General features: G+C 38.8%; 1 protein-coding gene and 1 non-coding gene across 5 annotated transcripts; both read right to left on the bottom strand.

The window, feature by feature from the left end:
* Positions 1-24: 24 nt before the first annotated feature.
* Positions 25-95, bottom strand: TRNAG-GCC (transfer RNA glycine (anticodon GCC)). The gene has a single exon. It is a non-coding gene; the product is annotated as a tRNA-Gly (tRNA).
* A 1,839-nt stretch (positions 96-1,934) lies between these two features.
* On the bottom strand, positions 1,935-23,821 carry LATS1 (large tumor suppressor kinase 1). 4 transcript variants are annotated; one of them, XM_053972731.1, is made up of 8 exons: positions 23,556-23,821; positions 19,195-19,700; positions 16,926-17,076; positions 13,602-15,130; positions 8,326-8,908; positions 7,435-7,617; positions 7,077-7,183; positions 1,935-6,132 (listed from the first exon to the last, which is right to left on the bottom strand). In XM_053972731.1, exons 2-8 carry the CDS (start codon positions 19,543-19,545, stop codon positions 5,614-5,616), a joined length of 3,423 nt encoding a protein of 1,140 aa, XP_053828706.1. In that variant the 5' UTR covers positions 19,546-19,700; positions 23,556-23,821; the 3' UTR covers positions 1,935-5,613. The 4 variants fall into 4 exon arrangements, with proteins under 4 accessions (XP_053828706.1, XP_053828709.1, XP_053828710.1 ...); XM_053972734.1 differs by having other exon boundaries at positions 13,602-15,127; XM_053972735.1 differs by having other exon boundaries at positions 13,602-15,127; positions 16,941-17,076.
* Positions 23,822-23,919: the final 98 nt, after the last annotated feature.

Here is a 23,919-nt window from a genome sequence, read left to right as displayed (position 1 = left end):
AAAGGCGGCGAGAAAAAGAGCAACTGCATTGGCCGGGAATCGAACCCGGGCCTCCCGCGTGGCAGGCGAGAATTCTACCACTGAACCACCAATGCTTGTGCGAAGAGGGTTGTCTGTCTTCATGACTCGAAGGTGATAAGCGCAAGTTTCCTTGCTATACTGCACTTGAGGTCCCGCCCTGGTGGCCGAGGGCCTTCCTTTGGCTATTTCTTTTCCGTAACTCACACACGTGAGTTTTGCCGAGTGAATAGCAAGCACTCACATCTACATGTTCTTTGCTTGCGACTTGTCTGCACCTCTTCAAACTTTCATAGATGGTGTTCTGGGGAAGAAAACGCATCTGAGAGTGCGGAGGAAAACCTGCTGCTGCTGGTAGTCAGACCAGGAAATTGCCCTTAAGTATCCTTGATGGAGCAGTACCTCATCACCTGTCTAAATATACTCAGCTGCTTAGCAACAAAGAGGATCTAAAGGTTGAGCACAATGCAGGAGGTTTATGATAGTCCTTCAGGGTGAACTCCAAACCCCCACAGCACAATGTCATCCTTTAATTAAGTATATCACATCCATTCTTACTCGTCTTGTTATTCTATTTCTACCCATTCTTAAACTGGCAGTTTTAGTCTTTCCCTTTAACAAATGTCTGCGTTTAAAACAACCATTCCTACATTACTTCAGCTGTTAAGACACAGAAGGCTGGTGATGAGTTTCTAAAATTTTAAGTGTATCACATCACTTGGTTGATGCGAGCTGGAAGAATTTCCTTTCTCCCCTTTGTAGGTGGGCTAATGAATAAAGAATGGTACTGTACTTCCACAACCTCCTCCACAAGTGTAGAAGAATTAGAATATAACTCAGTCTCTCCAATAGCACATTACTTTCTGCATTAGCACTTGGAGATGCGCACTTCAAGAAGGGGATTTTCATACAGACAAATACAGATGAAAGTTGTGATACACTGTCTTCTTAAGGAACAGCTTCATGGTACATAGTGTATGCATAATAAATAATAAAAAATAATAATAGTAATTCATAAGATTTACTTATTTTGATGAAAGAGGCAGCAGAGGACACAGAAAGAATACCAACAAATTGAACTCTTGAACATCAACATGTATACTTTTGAGAACAGGCTACAAACATGAGGTGACAGCCAAGTACAACAGCATTCCTGCTGTTACACATGTGCCATTTTAAACAGTAGAACTGTTGCAGCATAAATGGGACTTGTAGAAGAGGGATGTGAAGGACAGAAAAATAAATGTAATTGGGCAACTAATCTTTACATTTCATGTCTGAATAGCCAAAATAAGAATGTGATTTTCACTTCTTATAAATATCCAGTGTGGGGTTTATTATCCCATCAAGTGTTACACTACAGAAACTGATTCTGAGAACACAGGAACAGTTTCTACAACTCAGAATGTCACTGACTACCAGTAGCCGATAATTCAGTTAGGCTGCTCACGAGAGCTGGAATTCTTTCTCTTATTCTAAAATAGCTTTTAAGAAGGTGTCAGTGCAACCACCCACTCACATCCCATCCCCCAGGTCAAACACACATGCTGTGTGTTCAGTCAACAGGGGCAAGGAAGCTTCCACTGCTCAACTGCTGGGCACTGACAAATTGGAAACCTGGCAGTCCTGGACGGAGGGGATGGATGCTCCAGTGTACCTACTGGAAAAGTCAGCAGAGATGCACATTCTTTTCATATGAACACCAGGAGTCTTGGAGATCATGGTCCAAGCCACCACCCCATAAGCCCCAAAGACCCAAATGTGCCAATCGGCATTCAGAGATCACATGGCACACATGTAGCTGGATTGCAGGAATGCAGAGACCTGGCAAAATGGGATGCCCAGGTCATGATCGAGACAAGTAAAGAATACTCAAAAAAAAAAAAAATGGCGAATAACTTACTATGGCCATGAGATGATGCAAAATTGTTAACTTTACTAGCTAGACACAGAATAAATGAATGATTTGCTTAAGCAGAATTGTGGGATGGTCTATGTATTTAATAGGAGAATCCAAAAGAACTGACAGTCTTATAATACAAAAGGGACATTATATATACATATACACACAGAATATGTCTATATATATCTATATAGATATATATAAATCAGTAAACTTGAATAGTGCCTTTATCATGACCATCTTAAGGCATTCAAAACATTTTAGTATGACTTGACCCAATTCATTATCTTTTTTGCTTTGGCTGAAATAAAGCAAATAGATTTAAAGGTCTGATCTGAAACACCCACAACATCTGAAACAAAAGCCTAATAGTATCTTCAGTAACAGCATCATAATCTAAGAACCCACCGACTGCACTGCCTATCAGCTGAATAATATTAAAAGGAGTCTAAATAAATCATTCCCACTCACAGTTTTTGCAACAGCGGAAGATACATCAGTCTCAAAGAGACTTTCTAGCCATAAATTCTATAGATTCTATTACAAATTGAGGATAGAAAAGATACAGCAAGAGGGCCTGCCCGAGGATAGAATGCCACTGAATATCAAATAGTATTTACAGTACAAGTTATAGGATTATAGAACATTTTATAAATACAATTAATATGTATACAAGGGCACATAAAAGGGAAACTTGTTTTCATGCTTTACAAAATAAAGGTAACCTGAACTAAAACTTACTGCAGAATTCCACAGCTGCTGGCTAGGAGCCTCTCTTCTCCACTGCCTCTACAAACCAATCCCCATTGTAGGTCACCAGTGAAACACCCATGTTTTAAGCAGCAACTATGAAGAATCTCAACAGACTCTGAATCTATGTATGAAACATCAAGTTTCAAAACATGGGTAAGGCAGAGCATGCTGGAGAGTTGTGACAACATGTGTAACTTTCTCAGAAAAGAACCTGGACTGTAACGAACGGCACTTTTTGCAAGGAAATACATTAACACTGCAGCATATAGGTGGCGAAATTCAAACAAGGAACATTACAACTTCTAACACATGATATTAGAAAATGCCAGAAGCATCTACCAAATTCTAAAGTTATGAGCACTTCCTGTACTTGTTTAAAAAAGGCAAAAGAGTATTTAGTATTTCAGTACTTGCACATGTCCTTAAAAGAATCATAATTTCCTTTAATAAAAGTAATTGGTTTTTCTTTTTAGACCAATGGTGCCTTTACAGAACACTTATTTATTCTTTTTTAGAATTACTTTTAAATTGCCTAGGATCAGTAATAGTATTAAACAGGAATACACCATAGTATAGTGCAGGCAGAGGAGATATATACTCAGATGAAAAGGCAATTTTAAGAGTCAATTTAATGAATTGACATTATTTTCTCTGCACACTTCAAAAATGGTGAGGCAGGCTTGATTAAATTACCTTTAACCAGCAATATATTATACTTTGCTCCAAGACAAGTAGACCAGTTTTACTGGGATACTTACTATGAAGGAGGATAATCTTTAAAGTTTATTTACATGAAAAGCAATCTTTTTTACATTAATATATAAAATGGAGTAGTTATGCACTGCAGCCATTTTATAATAATTAAGCTAAATGAAATTAATCTTAAAAACTACTCTATTTCAACAGCTGTGGGAAAGGCAGAACAGGATTGTTTTATTAAGCTGTAAAATCATTTTCACTATAGTAAGCAACTAACTACTTGTTTGAGAAAACAACTTCTCATAACCATCTTCTAACCATTATAAACACTGCACAGTAGAGGGGTGAGCTTCCACAAACTCTTTTGTCTGTGGCAAAGTACATTTAAGAAGCTTCCTCACTGCCAACCTGCTGCAGTTTCCTCAGTTATGTCAATATAAATCATTTTTGGACCACACTAGGAACTGGATCGCTCAAATGACCACACTCACAAGAAAGGAAATTCCAAATGCTAACCAACAAGCACTTCCTTCAGTGATCCAGTATTTAGGACAGTACTAGAGACAGTTGCACTGGCACAAAGAGACACTGGAGCACAAAAAAAGAACAAATGGCCTTAAGCAAACAAACCAGCTTGGTGAGAACAGTAAACTGGTAACTGATGCTTGATGCAAGAACAGCTATGAACACCGATTTCATGTTGTTTAGATAGTTGCAATGCCAGTGCAATGGCACAAATAATAATTTAGGAAAGCAGTAATGCTTACATGCATGTTATTATCCATTGGAATTCAATTCCAAGGAAGAAGAAATGTTTCAAAAGGCATTAAGTTTACTAAAAATAGTGCATTTTTTTAACCACTGTATTTTAGGGAAAAGGAGGATAGAGACAAAAACATAATTCTTTCTGCCTCTCAACACTTAACTCCTGGTCTTATCTCAGTGAAACTGCTTAGAGTGATGCTCCCATCCCTGCTCCACATAACCTCAATAGGCTCACTACCCTCCATGAGACCCTAGGAGATACCTGAGCATCTGCTGCTGGAAGTTATGGAAACAATAATGCTGAAGGCAGCAGGCACAGCTCTAAGTTCCTAATTCTGTTCTGAACTGGGCTGTGAAAGAGCATTGAAACTGTACTGCCAGCTGAGACAGACCCGTGCAAAGCCCTTCTCCTCAGTGCCTGTGTAACCAGAAGGAAAACTGTTCCAGCCAAGGCAAATGGGTCTCCACAACAAGTCTCAAAAGTAATAATTTATAATATTTTCCCATTACTATCTCAAATTTATCATAAAGATACTATTCTAAAATTTATTTTTCAAACTAAAAATTCCAACTAAAGCAGCACTGTACACACTTTACAGTTTGGTTGTACTCAGAAAATTGAACTAGATTTCAGAAAGTGTTGTTTCTAAGGCTTCTTTTCCTCTTACATGTATAGGAGAACTGATGACAAGAGACAATCAAGTTGTTTCTGAGTTAGCAGTCCTGCTTTGAGAGGAGTACCAGTCACATGCTACAGTGTTACTAGTATCAAATACAATCACAATTTAAGAAAATACTAGTTCTAATGTTTTATCATCTTATGATCATACTATAGCCAAGACTGACACTTTTGTGTTTCAAAGCTGAGAACTAGGCCACTCCCACAGCAGCTGGAAACATTTCACCAGACAGGTAGCTGTTTTTCCAACACTGTGAATAATGAGCCTAATACAGTGAGAAGTGAGGGTACAGCAACCTTTCTTTTTCTCTTCAGAAATGTATCAGAGAACTTTATTAGTGTAAACTAGGTTTTATATTTGATCAATGCATGGAAAAACTGTGATTAAAAATTCTGAAGCAGAGATTTGTTCTCTAAAATTATTCACTATATGTATAAATAGATACCGGGCATTTTATGGGAAAAAAAAAAAATCACTATTTCCTATTTTGCGTACTTAGAGTACAGAGGACCAATAACAATATTCAAGTGATTTTTTTTTAACCTAACATCAAATCTCTTCTAAATTAAACAATTAACATCACTGGAATAAATTAATTTTTAGAAGGATTTCCCTGTATTCTAGGGAAACAAAATGTACAGAAAGGGAAAGTAAAGAAATAATTTTTTTAGCATTTAAAAAGAAGTGTGCACATATTTACCCTAGCAATCTTCTTTCAATTCTCTTAAAGGAAAAGACTTTTCAAAAGCTACAGCTGCAGAATTGATTATTTCATTTTTGACTTTTATTCCTCTACTAAACATAAACCAGATCACGATTCTGAACTCCTCTACTTGCCTGTTCATCATCATCATCATCATCATCTGACTGCTGTTCTGAGTTTTGGGAACTACCATACTCATACTCAATGGGCTTTGGATTGTTGTATGGGTAGCCATTGTCATCAAAAAACCTTCGGAAGGTGAACTCATAAAAAGCATGTTCAGGATGTTTTCCATTTTTGTACCACCCATTAAGGGTATCATTTCTGTTCCCCTCCTTATCATCATCACTCCACAATTTATCTGGATCAACTGGATCAAAGTTTGACGTGTCCGTAGGATGAGCAATTTTGGGAATGTAGAAAGCAGACTGTCGCCGTAGATCGCTTGAAAAATCAATTGTTTTGAAAAATGGATGAGCTTTTATTTCATCTGCACCGTTTTTGCCTAAACGATCTTCTGGCCCTCGGCAGAGTTTAATAATAAGATCAGAGGCCTCTGGAGTCAATTTAGCCTGAGGTGGAATATGAAGTGCAGTTTGCCAGTTGATAACCTTAAAAGCAAAAAGATGTGTTATTTATTTATAATTTCACAAAAAGAAACAATACATTAAAACAACAAAAGAAAACAAATGACTACTAAGAAATAATTCAGTATGTCTAACGTTTTTCACAGTAGAGGGGAAAACATGAAGCTGCTCTTTCAGAAACACAAGGAGTATTTTGTCTGGAAATCTGGTAAAATGCAGGCAAAGTTTATTCACATTCTAAATCTAAACTAGAGTCTGGCATGGAAGACCTCTGCTATAAACCAACAAAGATACCATAAAATCCAGCACCTGGGACCTGAGATTAGGCACATGGCTTACAATCCTAAAAAGGTGAGGCAGATGAGTTTTGAGTTCTATGATGTACTGTAAACCCTAAGAGATTTCAAGTTAAAAAAAAAAAAAAAAATCAATACTGCACTACATTTGAGCCACCTGAATGCAATTCTGCAAAAAACTACACCTGCAGACAACTGCCTTGATGCTTTCTCTGAAACAGCAGGGGCTCAGGAAGGAAAGGACCAAAGGCTCTGAGCTGTCAGTAGCCCAGAGCAGGCAGTCATCTACTGCTCCTCCACCTTCCCTCCAAAAGAAATCCCCTGCAGGCAAACAGGTGTGGAAGCCAAGAGGTGGGAAAAGAACAGATACTGGAAGAGGGAAGGGAAGGGGAAAGGTAAAGGTAATAACAACTGGAACAGATACAAACAGTGAAAGGCTGAGATGTGATTTTTCGTTGGCGTGTTTACTGTACAACCAGGTAAGTTACAAATGTGATTCTAGCAGTCTCTTTATAAATTAAGTGCACCTCCACAGTAACATAAATTTTAAAATTGCCATAGTTTATAACATGCTTGGAAAAGCAACGCTCTCAAACATCACCTTTGTTTCCACTACAAATTAGCAAGACTATGTAAGTTTCAAACCTATTAATACCAGACTTTTAAAGTTACCTTCATTTGTGTTTCCAGCGGTGTTTGTGCCAGGAATGGAGGCTGCCCCACTAGCATCTCAAAGAGAATTACTCCAACACTCCACCAGTCACACAACTGTGTGTAACCTGAAATAAAGTTCAAATAAGGTAGTCAAGCCTTTGTGTAGTTTTTATCTTTAATTTCTAAGAATAAAAAAGTTCAGAAGATAATTCAATTCTATTCAATACTTATTTAAGATTTCCATATTAAAAAATATTTATTTTTTTCTTAAAATATCGCATCCTGGGGAGAAGTGGGAGTGTGGGAGAAGTGAAGCAGCACACCTGAGTACCAGTCACTTTGCAGTAAGACTGCAGTACAAAACCACATACATTACCTGTTCGTAACAACACTTCTGGTGCAATGTAGTTGGGTGTGCCCACCAGGGAATGGGCCAGGCAGCGCTGGTGCTGCCGTGCAGCCCTGCGCTCCAGCGGCTTCAGCCGATCCCCACACCTGCAGTTTGCCGGGTCACCCCACTCACTGCTGAAATCCATACTGTCCTGACGGGCGTGATCACCTGCCATGGAGTGACAAGGATGGCAAAATTGAGGATGATTACTTTAGTTCTTATCTAACATGAAATTTTCTTTATCCATTAACATTTTGTGTTACAAGACAGAATCTGTTTCAGTTTCAATACTGAACCTGAGAGTTAAAACAGAAATCAGCATCAAGATGTTGATTTTTGTTTATGATATAAAATACCAACCTCTGAAGACACAATTTTTTTAAGCTAATTTTTGACATAACTATGAAAAAATACCAATCTTGATACTTTTCAGATTTTTCTTAACATCACCACATTGGGTGTATAATGTGTACATTGCTTTTACACTTAATGCAAACATAAACCTCTAACATTTAAATCACAAAAAAAATAAAATCATATTTTAAATCTTTATCTTCTCACCAGAGACTGTGTAACAGTCTGGCCTAAAATACGTGACATTTTGAGAAAAACTAATCAGAAGTAATTTAAACCTTGTTTTTGAAGGTATGCTTTTATTTTTGGAAATTAAAAACAAGTTATCACATAATCTGTATTTTACCACTCTCAAAACCATGACTTCTCTTTTGCTCCAACTTCTTCTTCAGCTGTTGTTTCAAGTAATCAAATAGGATTTTGAAAAGCCTACTTAAACCTTCTCATAAAGGAAACAGTACAGTCATCTTTCTACTCATTTATAATTTAATTCCTTGTAAAGAATACTTGTATTTCTCTTACCGCTCTGGTAGTATTTTGAGTCATGGGTCCATCGAAAACCAGTACAGAGCCCGAAGTCAGTCAGTTTGATATGACCATCACGGTCTATCAAGATATTGTCAGGTTTAATATCTCTGTGGATGAAGCCCATTTTATGAACACTCTCAACTGCGCATGTCAGTTCTGCTGTGTAGAACCGTGCCAGATTTTCCGGGAAGACGCCCATTCTAATTAGGAGACTCATCATATCACCTCCTGGAATGTAGTCCATTACAAAGTACAAATTGTCCTTATCTTGGAATGAATAGTACAGGCGAACTACCCATTCATTATCAGCTTCTGCAAGGATATCCCGCTCAGCTTTAACATGAGCAACTTGATTTCTAAGCAAGACATCTTTTTTCCTCAGAGTCTTTGTAGCATATAGAGCATTAGTATCCACCTTTCTTGCTAGGCAAACTTCTCCAAATGCACCAACTCCCAGGGTTTTAATTTTTACAAACATTGACTTATCCATTTTAGCTCTTCTTAGCCGAATGTAATTTGACTCTTTCTGGCACAACATTTTCCTCATTTGATCCCGGGCTTCTGGTGACAATCCAACCTATGCAGCAAACAGAGTTAAATCTGAATAGTGAACAGTACTCTTAATTCTTGATGACCTTCTCATAATTAATTACAAGACTTAAGCAAAGCAAACCAAATACTTATACACAGCGCAAGAAATAATACTTAAAGGGATTTGGTTTTGTTTTAATTTACACATTAGGATTCTATGAAAACATATAGGAGTGATAAAAAACTGAAATGTGATCATTTTCAACAGCAAAATGCACAAGGTGCCATGCACCAGGAGGTTCTAGAGAAGGGACTACTACATTCTTAAGAAAGGTAATTTACAAATTACTGATAAAAACCACTGCAAATAATATTATCTGAGTAACAGTGTGCATCAGCTGCCTCTCTGATTCTCTTTACAGGGTTAGAGAAAGCCAAGACATGTCTAGGAGCTGTAAGTTGCTGAGAGCTAAGGAGCTGCCATGGGAAAGGCAGACTAACTGGAGCAGAAGTCACTGAACTTCCTGACCATGCTCTAGAATTTCAGCTGCAGGAGGGAGTATGCACTCCCCCTCACTCTCTCACTTCCACGTGTAGCTACCCAAAACAGATACTACCGGCACTGCTTCCTACTGCCCACCCACACCAAGGCCGTGCCTCTGCCACAAGCTGAGACCAACCGATATTCCTCTTATCACATAACACACCCCCTCCTAACAGGACTTCACTCACACTCTCACCACTCCTCTCCACTCTTCCTAGGAACCAGCTGAGCAGAGCACTTCCTTTTGAAGTGGCTCACTCATCCTGACAGTATCTTTTCTTGGCTCCCCTCTGTGTACATATCCCTATCTTGACTGAACATCCCTGGTGTTCCAGCCAAGGCCACCAACATTCTGAGAGCCGAAACACTCACAGGCCACACACAACTCATCACCTACAGCATGGAAACCCTTATCTACAAGAACCACATTGATCACTCTCATTGTACTCCAACCTGCATGCCCTCCTGGTATATTTTTGCTGGTTTCAATTCCCATTCAATTTTGGTGCCATTTATCTTGGTAATTTTCAGGGCCTGGAATCAGAATAATCCTTCTTTTTTGTAATATGCATAGAATTTGTCTTCAAATTTTTAATATTTTTCCTCTGTGACATTATCCCCACATAGCTTAATGTTCATTCCTGCTTTTGTTTTCTGACAGCATTTTCAAATTACTATATGCTACGTTTTTCACAGTATTTCAATTATTTTATCTTCCTACCTGGCTTGAAATCACCATCCTACACTAATGATTTCCAAGTTCAACCTATAGCATACTTCCTTATTTTTTAATAGACATGTTGATCATAAACTCAAACATGGCCAGACCGAACACTGCAAATATCACAACTGTACTCAAGCACTATTCTAAAAGCTTGCCATTTCTTACTGTAACAGCTTATCAATTCTTGATACCAAATCTTGATACCAAATCTGCTTCCATCTCTTTAAAGCCTCAAATATCTGAGATACTGTCTGCATAGCAGTATTCAGAACCATCAACAGGACTAAGTAACTAGTCTAGGCCTGTACAGACTGTATGTTAATAGATGACTTTGGCCTTACCTGACTTCCAACATAACTTGAAACAAAATATAATAGATGTGACTAACAAAAAAGGCAAAAAACAATCAATTTGATATCATTCAGTATCTTAAAAATGCTTTCACAAGTTACTATATGTCACCTATTAAAGAAAATACTGTTAGAAAACAAAATTTCTTACAGGCATCATAGCAAAAATGGATCCAAAGGAGATGCAATTAGGAAAATGCATACAATATGATTGTCCACTCAAATGAATTTCACAAGTTATACAAATTTGGTAAGATGTAAATGGGGAAGGCTGTTTCAAATTTGAAATAAAAATTTTTGTAGACATCAGATAGGCAGTAGTTAGGACTGGTTAGCTGTAGTTTCAAAATTGGTGTGGGAAATAGGTTCAACTACATGTTTTGAATCAAAAAATTGTCTTATTGCAGGAACATCTGCATACTGTCTTCCAAGACAGAAACATCTGAAGTTTTCCATGAATGAACAGGCTCAAGGCACACTTCAGCACAGAAGGATTTTTTTTAAGACTTGCAAATGTCAAGAAGACAGCTGAAGACCTGAGCCTGGTAAACTTCAGACAGTGGGGGGTCACCTTCTTAAGGCCCAGCTGGTTTGCTTCAGTACAGACCCACTTGACACAACTGAACACAAACTGACACAAACTGAACCCCACCCATCACTGACAAAGCTGGAAAAGAATAAAACCTAGATGGCAACAAACTCCTGGGTGTGAGACTCAATACAAAAATTAATCACTCCAAGACATACAAAGAGTCTCCAAAACCCTGGTTTTGGAAAGCTTTGCTTTCTTCTACCTGCTCTCTAGCTCTTGCATCTGAACCATTTTATAATAAAAAAACTAGCCCAAGTACTGCAATTTATCATCTCTTCCCCTCAACCCACCTTGATTTTTCCCTGTCATCCACTAAACCAAATGTTAATTACAAACTTTCTCTCTGAATTGCTGTATTTTCCCTAGAACTCTCCCCAGCTTCAGCATTTACCAAAAATTAACGAACTGTCAGCTGCGCAAACTTTTCTGCACGTGTATCTCCAATTATTTCAAGATGTCAGACACCAAAAGTTTCCTGACTTGCTCTCTAGCATCACACAGTTTGCTCTCACTTTGTTTCCTTCTCATCTTGTTGTGCCTTAAAGGATGACTTAAGTTTCTCTTTGCAGGAAAAACACCTATTATAACTCTTGGCCAAACTCACACATCTAAATCAAACATTTTGCAACGACTCAGCTCCTAGGAGACCTAACACCATAGAAATATATCACATATGTTAGAAATACAGCATCCAGTGAAAGCAGGTATTTTTACAGGGATGTATTCTGAGTTTTTTTCTTTCAAAATTCAAAGGACAGAAAAGAAGGGATTCAATACTTGCTTAACCTTCTTAAAACTTTCTGAAAATAAATAATTTCCCTTTCCCCTTCTCATGAAGGCCCAAAATATACTTTACTGTTGTAGCATTCCTCTCCTGTATGCTTATGAAAAAGGAGAGATCTGCTGCAGTAAAATAACCCATCTTCCACCCTCCAGCCTGTAATTAAACATCCCAGCTTTAAACCCAGCATAAACTATTAAAACGATAGCATTAATATTATAAATATTATATAATTAATATTAATAATTAAATTAATAGTCTATATATTATGTAATACCCCTACTAACGTGCTTTAAAAGCACAAGAAAAATATCAAGAAAAGTTATATCAGTGCTTTCATATAAATAATACTTATTCTGAGATACTACAGAACACAACACAGTAAGAAGGGAAGTTTGCAAATCAACATTAATTATAATCTTACATTTAAGTACTCAAAAATAGCCAAAATAAATTCATGCTTAATTTTGATGCAGGATTGCATGCAAAGCCCTCTAAAAAGGGATCATGCTGTTCTTAAGAAACACTGTTGCTTCAGAATCTTACTTGTCTACACAGGGATGGAGGCTACAGAGCTCAGGAAAGCTTCCCACACCTTAACAGTTTAAATCAGCTGTTAGTGAAGTGAAAAAGGAAAGAGAGAAAACTAAGCATAAAGATCTAGTAAGAGTTCCAGGATGAAATCTTGCTAACATTTACATATTTGTGATTAAGCAAACACAAAAGACTACAGCTTACAGTAAGAATTTTCAAAGAGTAAGAAAACACAGATTTAAAAAACAGCATGTCAAGAAAGCAGTATAAGCCGAAAAGATACTCTCATAAAATAAATAAAAAAGAACATCATACTTATGTCAAACTTTCAACTACAATTGTTAAGAAATATATTTGTCTGACACATCTCAATTTCACCTTTCTGCAAAATTTAGTTTCACTACTTCTCACTGTTTTCTCTTTTGAAATTACATATGCTTGTCAGCTCCAGTTTTTACCCTTTTGATTTGGTTTAACAGAACACTGAAATAGTAGAAATAGACCAATGACTCCATGCAGGCACAAAAAGGTTGATGTCACATGTATTTGTTTGATAATTATGCCCTTCAATTGCTCTTATTTAAACAAATATATTTACAGTGCAGATTACAAAATAATTAGACAAAAGATAACATCTCTTTCATTCTAAAAAAGCCTCAACTAACCTTTAAATGTCTTTTTATTTGAACTTTAAAAAGCTACTGGTAACAAACTTCAGAATGTAAAACATATTACTGTTTGGGGTTCTATATAAGAGCACTAGCCAGCCTGCCACTTGTCCCCAGTTTGCTTGTACCTTCAGTACTTATTTTAAAAAAATAGAAATATTTTTAAAAATCGTTAAAATATTGCCTGTAACTCAAAAATCAGGATTAAACAGAACCCATAACAAAAAGCTATGAGCCATGTAGCTACATTTCTGTTTATGTAACAATTTTGCTTCTGCCGCCTTGCTGCATGTAGGCCCCATGAATTACCTTTACACGTCCAAAAAAACCTACTTAAAAATCAATTCCTAGGAAGAAAATTAAATATATAAAGAAGACATGGAAGAAACTTGCCACATCTCAAATACAAAGATTAAAAATAGACTTCAATGCCACAGTTCTAAATGCTCTACTTATCTGTACTATTTAATTCTGCAATGAAGACTATCTCATAAAAGTAATACAAGAAGACTTTAGTAATAGATTTAGAAAGAAGGAAGAGTTTACCCGCATCATTTCATTCTCTAGTTGTTTTTTCCGGTGCAAACGTTGCTGGTGTGACTTGAGTATATTCTCCACATGCTGCTCCATGAAGAATTTAAAGGCTTGAGGGGAATAACTTTGAATGCGAGACTCTCTTCTTTCTTCATCTTTCTTGTTTTTTCTAACAGGAACAGGCGAGGTTGTAATTTGTTTCTTCTCTTTATCTGTTGAATCAACACATTCATAATTTTTTTCATTCTCATCCTCCCTGGACAAAGGAGTTGGCTCCTCCTTGTTGAGCTTGGGTCCTGCCTCATATAGATTGACAGAAGGATTCTGATGTAACAAGTGTTTAGGGTAAGGTGGTGGGGGACCCTGGTAATTTGGAGCCTCCGCAACAGGAGACATAACTGCCATATTGGTAGAGGGGCTGTCAGAGAAGGGAATGGTCTGAACAGTTTGCATGGGCTGTGGCATCCAGGAAGGGTGAGTGGGTGCCAAGGCAGTCTGCAGCTCTGGTTTCAACACTCGCATGCTTTTCACTGGTTGCTGAATGGGAGCTGGCGTTATGGCTGTCACCGTGGTGGCTGAAGGCTGGGAGCTGCCAGAGTGACTCTGCCTGCTGCCGTGATGGTTGTTGAAGGAGTTTGACCGCACGGGAATACTGGGCTGCCACGCAGGCATGTCGTGCCCATTGCCCGGCGACGACTGCGGCTGCACAGGGGAAGGCTGTGACCAGGATGCAGGTATTCCAGCTACATTTGTGTTGTAAAGTTCCAGGTTGTGACTATTTCTGTTTGGCACCATTATTGCTTGAGGAATATTCCCATTGGTGTATGCTGAAGGAGGGGCAGACCCTCCTGCCTGCATCTGTAGTGCTGTGGGACTCTGCCTGTTAGCTGGATTCATTGGGTACGGGGGTGGCTGGCGACTCACAGAATTTCCAGACACCACATTCTGGTGAACTATGAATTCTGCCTGACAATTGCCATTTTGCATTCCAGCTCTTCCGGAGGGAAAACTAAATTTACTGTTGGCAGAACTCTGCATGATTATTGGTTGTCTGCCAATGGGGACAGCACTCATGCCTCTCTGACCCTGTGTGGATGAATTCATAGGAGGAGGATTCATAGGTGGAGGTGGATAACCATCCTGCCATGCTCCTGGTGGCACTGGAGAAATACGGGAGATCACATATTCCATGTTTCCAGAGTACCGCTTTGTTTGAGAATTTGGCTCCCAGGAAGGAGGTGGAGGAGTAGTTCCCCTTGGAGGGGGTGTCTGCCCCCGAGGAGGTGGAGGAGGAGGAGTGACACTCCTTATCTGTGGTAGAGGTGGGGGATTCACTCTTTGTCCATTGGCAGGATGAGCCTGAGCAAATGCCGCAATGCCAGATCCAGATAATGGCCTTCCTACATCAGGCTGCGAGCTGGGACTTTCTGAGCGATAAACGACACCCTCTGCCAGGGAAGGGCCGTGCCGCTGAGGAACCAAGGACTCCTTAGAACCCTTCCAGCTCTGCTTGCGGTTAACTGACTGCTGGACAGCCCCTGCTTCCACGAGAAGAAAACACAGCATTTACATTATTGGAAATTATTCCTATTTACTGCTTTGACTATTTTATTCTTCTGCGTTAATTACTACAGAAACAGGACTTGAGTTCTCCAACACAATATGATCCACTGTACTTCATATGAAAACTTTTTCTAGTAATACATAGCACAGCATGCTAACATGCTCAGTGTACATATAAGAGGAAAAAAAAAACACATTGAAACTATAAAACTATAATACCAGAAAGTGATTTTTTAGAAATCACTTTTCTGAAACTGCATTTTGCTTCAGTAAAAATGTAAAATTTAATAGAAAATAATGGAAACGTGCAAAATTATTAGTCATTATCAGTCAATGTATTTTTAATTACATGCAAAAAAAGTTATAGTGTGGAAAAATGTTGTTGCTATCCCTTCCAGTTAACACTTGCAAAACACCTTAAAAACACCTTCTTAAAATTTAACTGAATGCTGTAAAATCAAGGCTTGCACCCTTATATGCATACCCAGATCACCCAGACTTATTATATTCCCATAATGCAGAATTTGACTAAGTACTTGAATTTTAAAAGTTGTATCTTTTTGAGTACAAGTGTTGTAGATAGAGAGGCAAGAATTAAAACTGTATGAATGCAAAACTTACAGAGCAAAACCTCTCTACATATTTACTTTGCAGATGCTGTTTAGCATCATATAAACAAAATATACAAGGAACTGATAGTGCAGGCAGTCTTACTGTGGTTTTTATAATGTTAACACTAAAATATGTGTAAACACACGCAGTACTTTAATTGCTGAAAATCACCCTGTCCTCACTTAAAGAACGTACTAATTACTATATTTTTGCAGGTAACAATGAAAACTATGTCTAAATGGTGGAATTTACCTATGAACTTCATACAAGCACCAACTAATCCTGCTTAACAGACTAAAGGAAAATAACACTGTTCTTTGCGACTCCTGACTAATTTTTCCTCCTACCTATATTGTTGATTTAAAATCTAACTTCAGTGCTAGCAGCTCAGCACCCAACTTTAGTCAAATAAAGTTCAGTATTTCTGCAGCGTTTTAAAATAAGTTACTCTTTTTTTAGGTGTATGCCACTAAAAAGGCATCAAGTTGTATTAAAAATGTGCTACCATCTGTTTAGGAAGCAATAATAGCAAGTGGTAAAATTCTGACTGTGCTAGTAAAGACACAGTCCATCCTCTAACATCTCTAAGAACATGAAGCCCACCTTAAAAACTATACAAACAAAAGCTAGAACCGAGCAGGAAATTAAGCAGAGAGGGATCCTGAAACATCACATCCTAAAATACAAATATCATAGTTATATATAAATACACACACAGACAAATACATACACAAAAATACACATACAGAATGCTGTTGTGTGGGAGTGTGTGTGAAGAGAGGCAAAATAATTAGAAATAAATGCTGAGCATTGAAGAATTCTTTTAAGTGGCACCTGACACAGAACAAAACACAGGCACCACATCAGCAAGGTAACAGAAATTACCAAAATGAGATCTGAATGCCATTCCTTGTATGAAATATTTACGCACAGTAATACAACCATGCAGTTATAAAACAATGCTTAAGAAACTCAAGTCAAACGGACCTATCTTTCAGAGGATTACATCAGATACGTAAAATGCTGTTTTTAAAAGCAAAATACTTGTATCTCAGCATTTCTGTTCTACTGTGAGCACGTGAAGGCAAATTTTACTATGTTCTGTGTTTCACCTATAAGAATACATTCAGTGAGTTACTGAGTGACCATGGATACACTTACCTGGTGGTTTCATACCTGCGTTCACAGGTCTTGCTGCTGCTGCAACCATCTGTTCCCGACGAGGATCCTGGTAGCTCATTTTACTTATAAATTCAATGGCAGCCTCTATACTACGGTTGTTAGTTTGTCTAAGAGCTTGTATAACCATATCCTAAAGAGAAAATTATATACAAAAAATTATGTACAAGAAATACCAAAAATCATGGTTATTTACCCAAATATCCTCCAGTAATTTTACCAAAGTAGTTGTACAAAGTATCAATTTCTCTCAATTGTTTTAGAACTAATTTTAAAATGTCTTCTTCAGAAGAGATCATCCAAAATAGTACTGCAGTCTCGATGTTCAGAAGAAAAGTTAATTTGTTGAAGCATTGTAGTTTGATGTAAATCATGTCATCTTGCTATTCATAGAACAGTTTGATCATACAACCCTTAAAAAGGATTTTATAATAAAAAAACCCTATACAATAAAGTTGCCACAATCCTCATGGACCAGCTGACATTAGAAAAAGCAGATACAACATCTTCAGCTCAAAAAATTTGGCCACCTATGCAATATGAATTAGTTAATGTCTTAAAGAATATCACTATACACAGAACACGTGATGATTGAACTTGAACCATAGTAAGCAAAAGAAATTTTCTGTAAGCTATTTAGGATTAAAAAAACCCAGCATTCTACCTTGATTATTATACATATACATACATACATATATATATAATTATCTATATACACACAACTGATACTTATTGATATCTATCTGTTCCACTCTACACCTTAATGCTACCCTACTACCTGAGAGGTGGGGAGAAATAACAAGAATGTTTATTATATTTCATTTGAAAAAAAAAAACAAACAAACATAAAACCAAGACATTTTGAAACTTCTTGACCAACAAAACTGTTTTCCTACTTCAGCTGTATCTGCTCCTAGTGACGTATGCAAGAAACAAGGAAAACTTCTTGACCAACAAAACTGTTTTCCTACTTCAGCTGTATCTGCTCCTAGTGACGTATGCGGATCAGTGCCATATGGGCTATTGTGGCAACAAACTGTAGGTTAACACACGGCAGAAAGGGCTTATGCTGGCACTGTGCCTGAAAAAAGCCCCATATAATCACAAATGTCATGGGAATTTGCAGTTATATCCAAGAACAAAGGGTAGAAGCAAAAGGCTTCAAGATACAAAAGATCCAACAAAAACACCAACTTAAGATGCCTTTCTAATTTATTGTCCAGCCACATACCACAACCTTCAGTTTGTAAAACCAGCTACAGGTTCAAATCTGTAAAAATGGAGCTGAGAACCAATCTACTTTGAAAAAACAAATGCACACCCCTCCTTGCCCCAAAATCCCACACAACAACAAAAAAACTTCCTCAACTTCAGCAATGAATCACAGAGCTGTAGCAAATTATTACAAAAATAATTTATCATTATAAAATCCTTCCATGCTTCCTGACACACAGTCTGGACTCTGTATCTGATCAAGTGAAAGGAACATGAAAATCCACTATCAGCACTTGACTGGGATGCTGTTGAAGAAAAACCAGTTGGTAGTTTTGGAGAAGCTCACTCTTGGTAGAGGTAGATTTCTCTGTAAATACCAAAGCATCACAGACAGCAGAACTCATGAGCTGGTCACTACTGCAAGCAATGCACCCCTGTAAAGTTAATCCCTGTTGTGGTATTGTGCCTTTTTCCTTTGGAAAGATAAGTGGTTTGCCAGCTCTTTTTAAACATGCTTTTGTACCCAGGTTTACAAAGAAGGCATGAAAACAAGTGTGATTTATGTGACGTGCAGGTCCCAGTAAAAACACAGAAGCTGTAAGTGTATTCATTTTTCCTTTCTGGAAATCACATTTCAGATTAATTTCCAAAATATTTAGTATTGCTTTCAATTTAGAATGGTCGCATTTTATCAACCCATTTTAACTGAGCACAATCCAAAATTACTTTGAGCATCAGAGGCAAAATCCACGTTCTAGAGTCCAGTCCTCTCTGCCTAAAATTATATCAATAATTAAAACAACCTACCACATAAGAACAATCTGGACAAGATGCTTAAAAAAACAAAGCCAAGTCTCTCTAAATCGTTCTAGTCCTCTTCTACATCCCCCACTATTACCAGTTTCATGTTTTAACCAGATTTTGAAGCTTTTTGCTTATCATGCTGTTCAAACATTCCCTGACCAGCACCCCCTCCAAAATGCATTAATAGTTTATAGCTAGCAGAACACCAAATCTTCAAAATAAAACACTTCACCTCATCAAAGCCAGCAGCTTGCAAGTCTTGCAGCATTTGTCGATTAACTTCTGATGTTCCTTTGACAGCTGAGGTTGCTTCATTTGCAAAAGGCAGAAGTGAGTTTCTTATCTCCTGCAAAACCTTATGATATGTTACAAATTTGGGAGGATTTCGGCCTTGTCTAGGATCTTCAGGTAACATTTTACCCATGCTGTGATCAGCTTTAGCAGCATCTGAGGGTTTAGGCAAATTCCTGAGGCTCTCTCGTATTTCCTGTAGCATCTGCTGGCTGCTGCCAGTATAATTACTGGCAGGAAAAGTTTTAGGCCTCATTTGTCTATAACCTTCTGGCTTCTCACTTCTCTTCATGAAAACATGTATATATGCAACCTCCACCAAGGACTCGCACACACCAGAATTCAAGGAAGACTGGCTGATGTCAGAACTTGTGAAAGCAGTGGCTCTTCACTGTGAAACCTTGGTTCCTGTAGTGCTGGAGCTTGTCACAACCCAAAACTGCTATTCTGTTAACAAAACAAAACAAATCAAATCACATTTAACAGAGCAGTAAAAAAATTCACGATGTACACTGGTTCACATGCAGCACTGCCTTCAGATATTAAAAGCACGCTAAGTGAATTCTTCAGGCAATCTTTACTCAACCTGATTTACAAACCATGTTGAGTTTTTAACTGTCTGTGAACAACTAATGTTTTAGGTGCCTCAAGTCTAAACAGTCCTGAATTGCAAAGGATGCAGACACAGTAAAGAGCTCTGTGTGGTGGACAAAGCTTTCAAGACCAGATATGAACCACACACACTGGTGTGTACTAACCCAGCACTGCTTCTTTGCCTCCCCTCTCTCCCGTGTCTGTTTGTCACCTATGTTCTCCCCATCTGTAGCTGGAAGAGCCAAATCTACTACCCAGACAGCCAGGACATGGGTCAAATAACCTTGCTGTTCAAGGATTCTGACATCCACCTCCAGCAAAAGATGGGAGTGAGAAGTACACCAGTAAGAGCATGTAATTACAGTGATTTTATCCGTTCTCTAGCAGTCACATTTGTTAAAACTAAACACTTGCCTGGCTCATCACATGCAACTTTATGACTTCTTGTATCATCTGCCACTTGCCTCTGTTTAAGGGCTCAGATTCTGAAGCTTTCACAGTCTCTTAGCTCAAGTCTGTTTGAACCAGTCTTCATCAATAGTTAAGTAATTTTTAAATTTATTTTACATAACGGAAAATGAGAGCAGGAAGAGAAACAAAGAAAATTTTAATCAGATTTTTTTTTTACTGTAAAATTGTTTAACAACTCAAGCATCAAATTTTCTGAGAGCATAGCTATGACATTTGGTAAGGGAAACAGAATTTTCTGCCAAAAGCCAAATAAAAAAACGTTTGCATTTTGAAGGCGCTGACTCATCAGGGAAAGAGCCCCATGTGTGCAGAGAACTCAAATCTCTGTGTTCAGGCTGGGCACTCATTATTACTGCAACTGCATGGCAAAGGATAAAGCAGCCACAGTGAAACACTGAAGAAACTGCAGAGCATTTGCCTCTTTAGAGTATCATGAAATTAAACTTTTTCAGTCTGTACTGCTTCACAGAGGAAGATCAGTTACTAAGACAGTACAAGACAAACTAAATGCTTCAGCGCTGTCTTTTCTTCACAGGCAACAAAAATGTTGAAGCCCAACGCACAGTGTTCCTTTACTACTGTGTTGCTACGCATTTCTCGTATTAGACATAAATTAAGCAAGTATCAAAATTTTACACACTCTACAAAAAAGTCACTCTTTCTTCATTCAGGTTTCATTTCTATAATACTTGCACTGTCACATACCAATTAGCGATTCAGCAATTGAGGAAGAATATGACAAGTTAATAGGAAAAGAACTCTCTGAAACACACGCAAATTATATAAATTAAATACTCATGATACCCATGTATTAGTAAAACCTGAAAACTAAGAAGTAATACATAAAAGAAGACTGCAAAAAGAAACACTTGAGGTATATCCACACTTAATCCCAATCTCCTTGGAGAACCATTTTAGAAATAACAGAAATTCTCTCACTAAACTTTCTAAATCTTAAGGGGTATAACTGCATCCACAAGCCTTCTTTGCACTGTGATAGCTTTGAAACCTTAAATGAGTGTAGTTGGGTAGTTACATGTTTTTTAATACAGTCTGAGAGCATATAATTTTTCAGTGCTCACTGATAAGGAAGAGATCATCAGACATGAGTGAATTTTAATAATTAACAGTGAAATTTTGCCCGAAGTATTAAGAAATCCAGAAATCAGCAGAAAGTACAGCATGAGAGCCATTAAAACATAATTTAATTTTGGCCACTTTCAAAATAATTTTCCAAACATGCCATATTTAAGACCACATTGAAAATACTTTTTCCAAAGAAAACTTTTTCCAAAGAATATTAAGTAAGAACTTGACAAAATACCCACACATAAGCTTTTAGCAAATTCTAAAGGCCTGGAATTCAGGAGAAAACAGGGGTTTTGCACCGACATATTTTACAAATTTCATCTGGTATTTCAGTATTCACTTCATGGTTACACCTCGGGTAGCTGGGATAGATAAATCTAACACCCCCTAGGAGAAATCAAGGTTAAATTAACAGGAGACTAAAATCATAAATCAGGAGCAGTCTTGGAAAATAAAGCTGCACTCCAACTTAAATTTTTAGCAGCAGTTTAGGTTTAGGAGTGTAAACCAGCCAGTCCACTTATCTCCCATCACTTACCACAGACAGCATAACTGTTTGTAAGGCCACACAGCATGAACCAAACTAAGGAACTCAGCCAAATAAATAAATTTTTTTGGTGGGTTGTTCCTTTTGGCAGCACTGATGGGTACCAGCATGTACATGTGAAAATAAGTCTTAATTCTTAGAAAATAAATTAAATTAGTCCTCCACAAAACAGGAATTACTAGATTTTACCTTGCTTTATATATGAATCTCAAAACTCACAAGTCACCTCTGCTTATAGACATTGGCACACATTTTAAAAGAAGAGAGTGTTGAGTAAGTATCTCAAGTGAGTATCCCAACTTTGTACTTCTAAGTACCAAACACCAACTGTACCCAAGAGAACTGATGTCTATTCCCTCTTGTAGCTTTGTGTCCTTAAATAATGTGTTTGTTAATGCAGCTGTTTTTGCTGATTAAATTTTCTTCCCTAAAGAAGTTGGAAAAAATAATCTTTCACTTCTTTTCAAAATATAGGAATACAGTATTTTCTTCTGCAGGTCAAACTGTAAGGGAAAAGAAAGCCTATCTTATTTTTTTTTTTTACATTGTAATCATAAAAGATTGGGCTTTATAAATGTAAGTGATTGAATGAAAGCTCAGAAGTGTTCAGGGCCAGGCCTGATGAAGCTTGGAACAACCTTGGTCTAGAGGCAGGGAGCTGGCACCGGATTAACTCTAAGGTCCCTTCCAACCCAATGTGATGCTCTGAATGGCAACATGACTCCCATGATTTTCTGAGGGTAAAAATACACAGCTTTATAATCTAATTTTAAAATTCCTTATAAAAATACTTTCAATGCTGATATTTCCAATTGAGTACTGAACATCACATACTAATGTATCTAGGTACCCTCCCTCATGTACCTATTGTAACAGCTTATTTTATACATAATCACAATGCTTCATTACTAGGGATAAAGAAAGTAACAGAAACCTCACAAGTCATAAAATTAAGTTTGCAGGGACTTGGTTCAGACCGACTAAAGGAAGCTCTTCTTTGAGCTGCAACAGCAATTTCCCAAAGGATGCACTTCCAATGCTAAAAGTTTTCACAGGATGAGGAGTAAACTGGACCCAGAAATTAGCACATGAGCACAACTGCATACGTTCAGAGAAGCCAAAGCTGGGAAGAACCAGAGGCCAGCTGAACACTAGGAACATTGTGCATTCGCTCGGTTTGCTTCCATTCTTACGCTCTGCTATCTCCTTTAGCAGGATGCAGCTTTTCTACGTACACATGTATTCCCTGGAGCAGCAGGACTCATTTCAGGCGCACTTCGGAGCGATCTCCACGGCTCACAACTGCAGGGCAGCCAAAGCCCCGCTGCGCTGGCTCAGGCCGGCACGGATTGCTGCAGGACAGCAGGACCCGGCCTCCCGAGGACCACGCAGGCCAGGAGGGTTTCACCGCCGGGAGGAGTATCCCGAATGTGCCCCGCTGGGACACCTGCGCTTCTGTCGCCTCGCCAGCCCCAGGCCGTGACCTGAGGTCGCTCCTGCCACGGCTGCGTCCCACAGAGGGCCCCGGACGCCAGGCCGAGCCGGAGCGGGCCCGTTACCGCCCCGACCCCCCCTCCGGCCCCGCGCACAGCGGACTCTACCTGAGGCGAGAAGGCGGCGGCAGCGCCCCAGGCGCTCGGAGCTCGGCCCCGCCTGCGCGGCGCCGACCGGCCGCGGCCCTTCCCTTCCTTCCGCCCTTTCTCCGCCCCTCGGCGATGCCGGCAGCGCCCGCTCGGTCCCTCCGTCAGCGCCCGCCGCCGCCTCGGGCCGCTCAGTTCGGCGCCGCCATTTTGTCAGTGTCCCCGCCGCGGAGCCGCCCGGATATGGGCAGATCCCGGCCTGCCTCGCGCGGCTCCTGCCGCTCCCGGATGGAGCTGCGGCGGCTCCCGCCCGCCCCGGCGGGGAGCGGCAGCGCCCTGTAACCCCCGCGCGCCCGTGCGGGACAGCCGCACGCACAGCGCAGCC

This window comes from Vidua macroura, chromosome 3 (assembly GCF_024509145.1).
Source record: "Vidua macroura isolate BioBank_ID:100142 chromosome 3, ASM2450914v1, whole genome shotgun sequence".
Lineage (NCBI taxonomy): Eukaryota > Metazoa > Chordata > Aves > Passeriformes > Viduidae > Vidua > Vidua macroura.
This window is presented reverse-complemented; position numbering and strand designations above follow the sequence as displayed.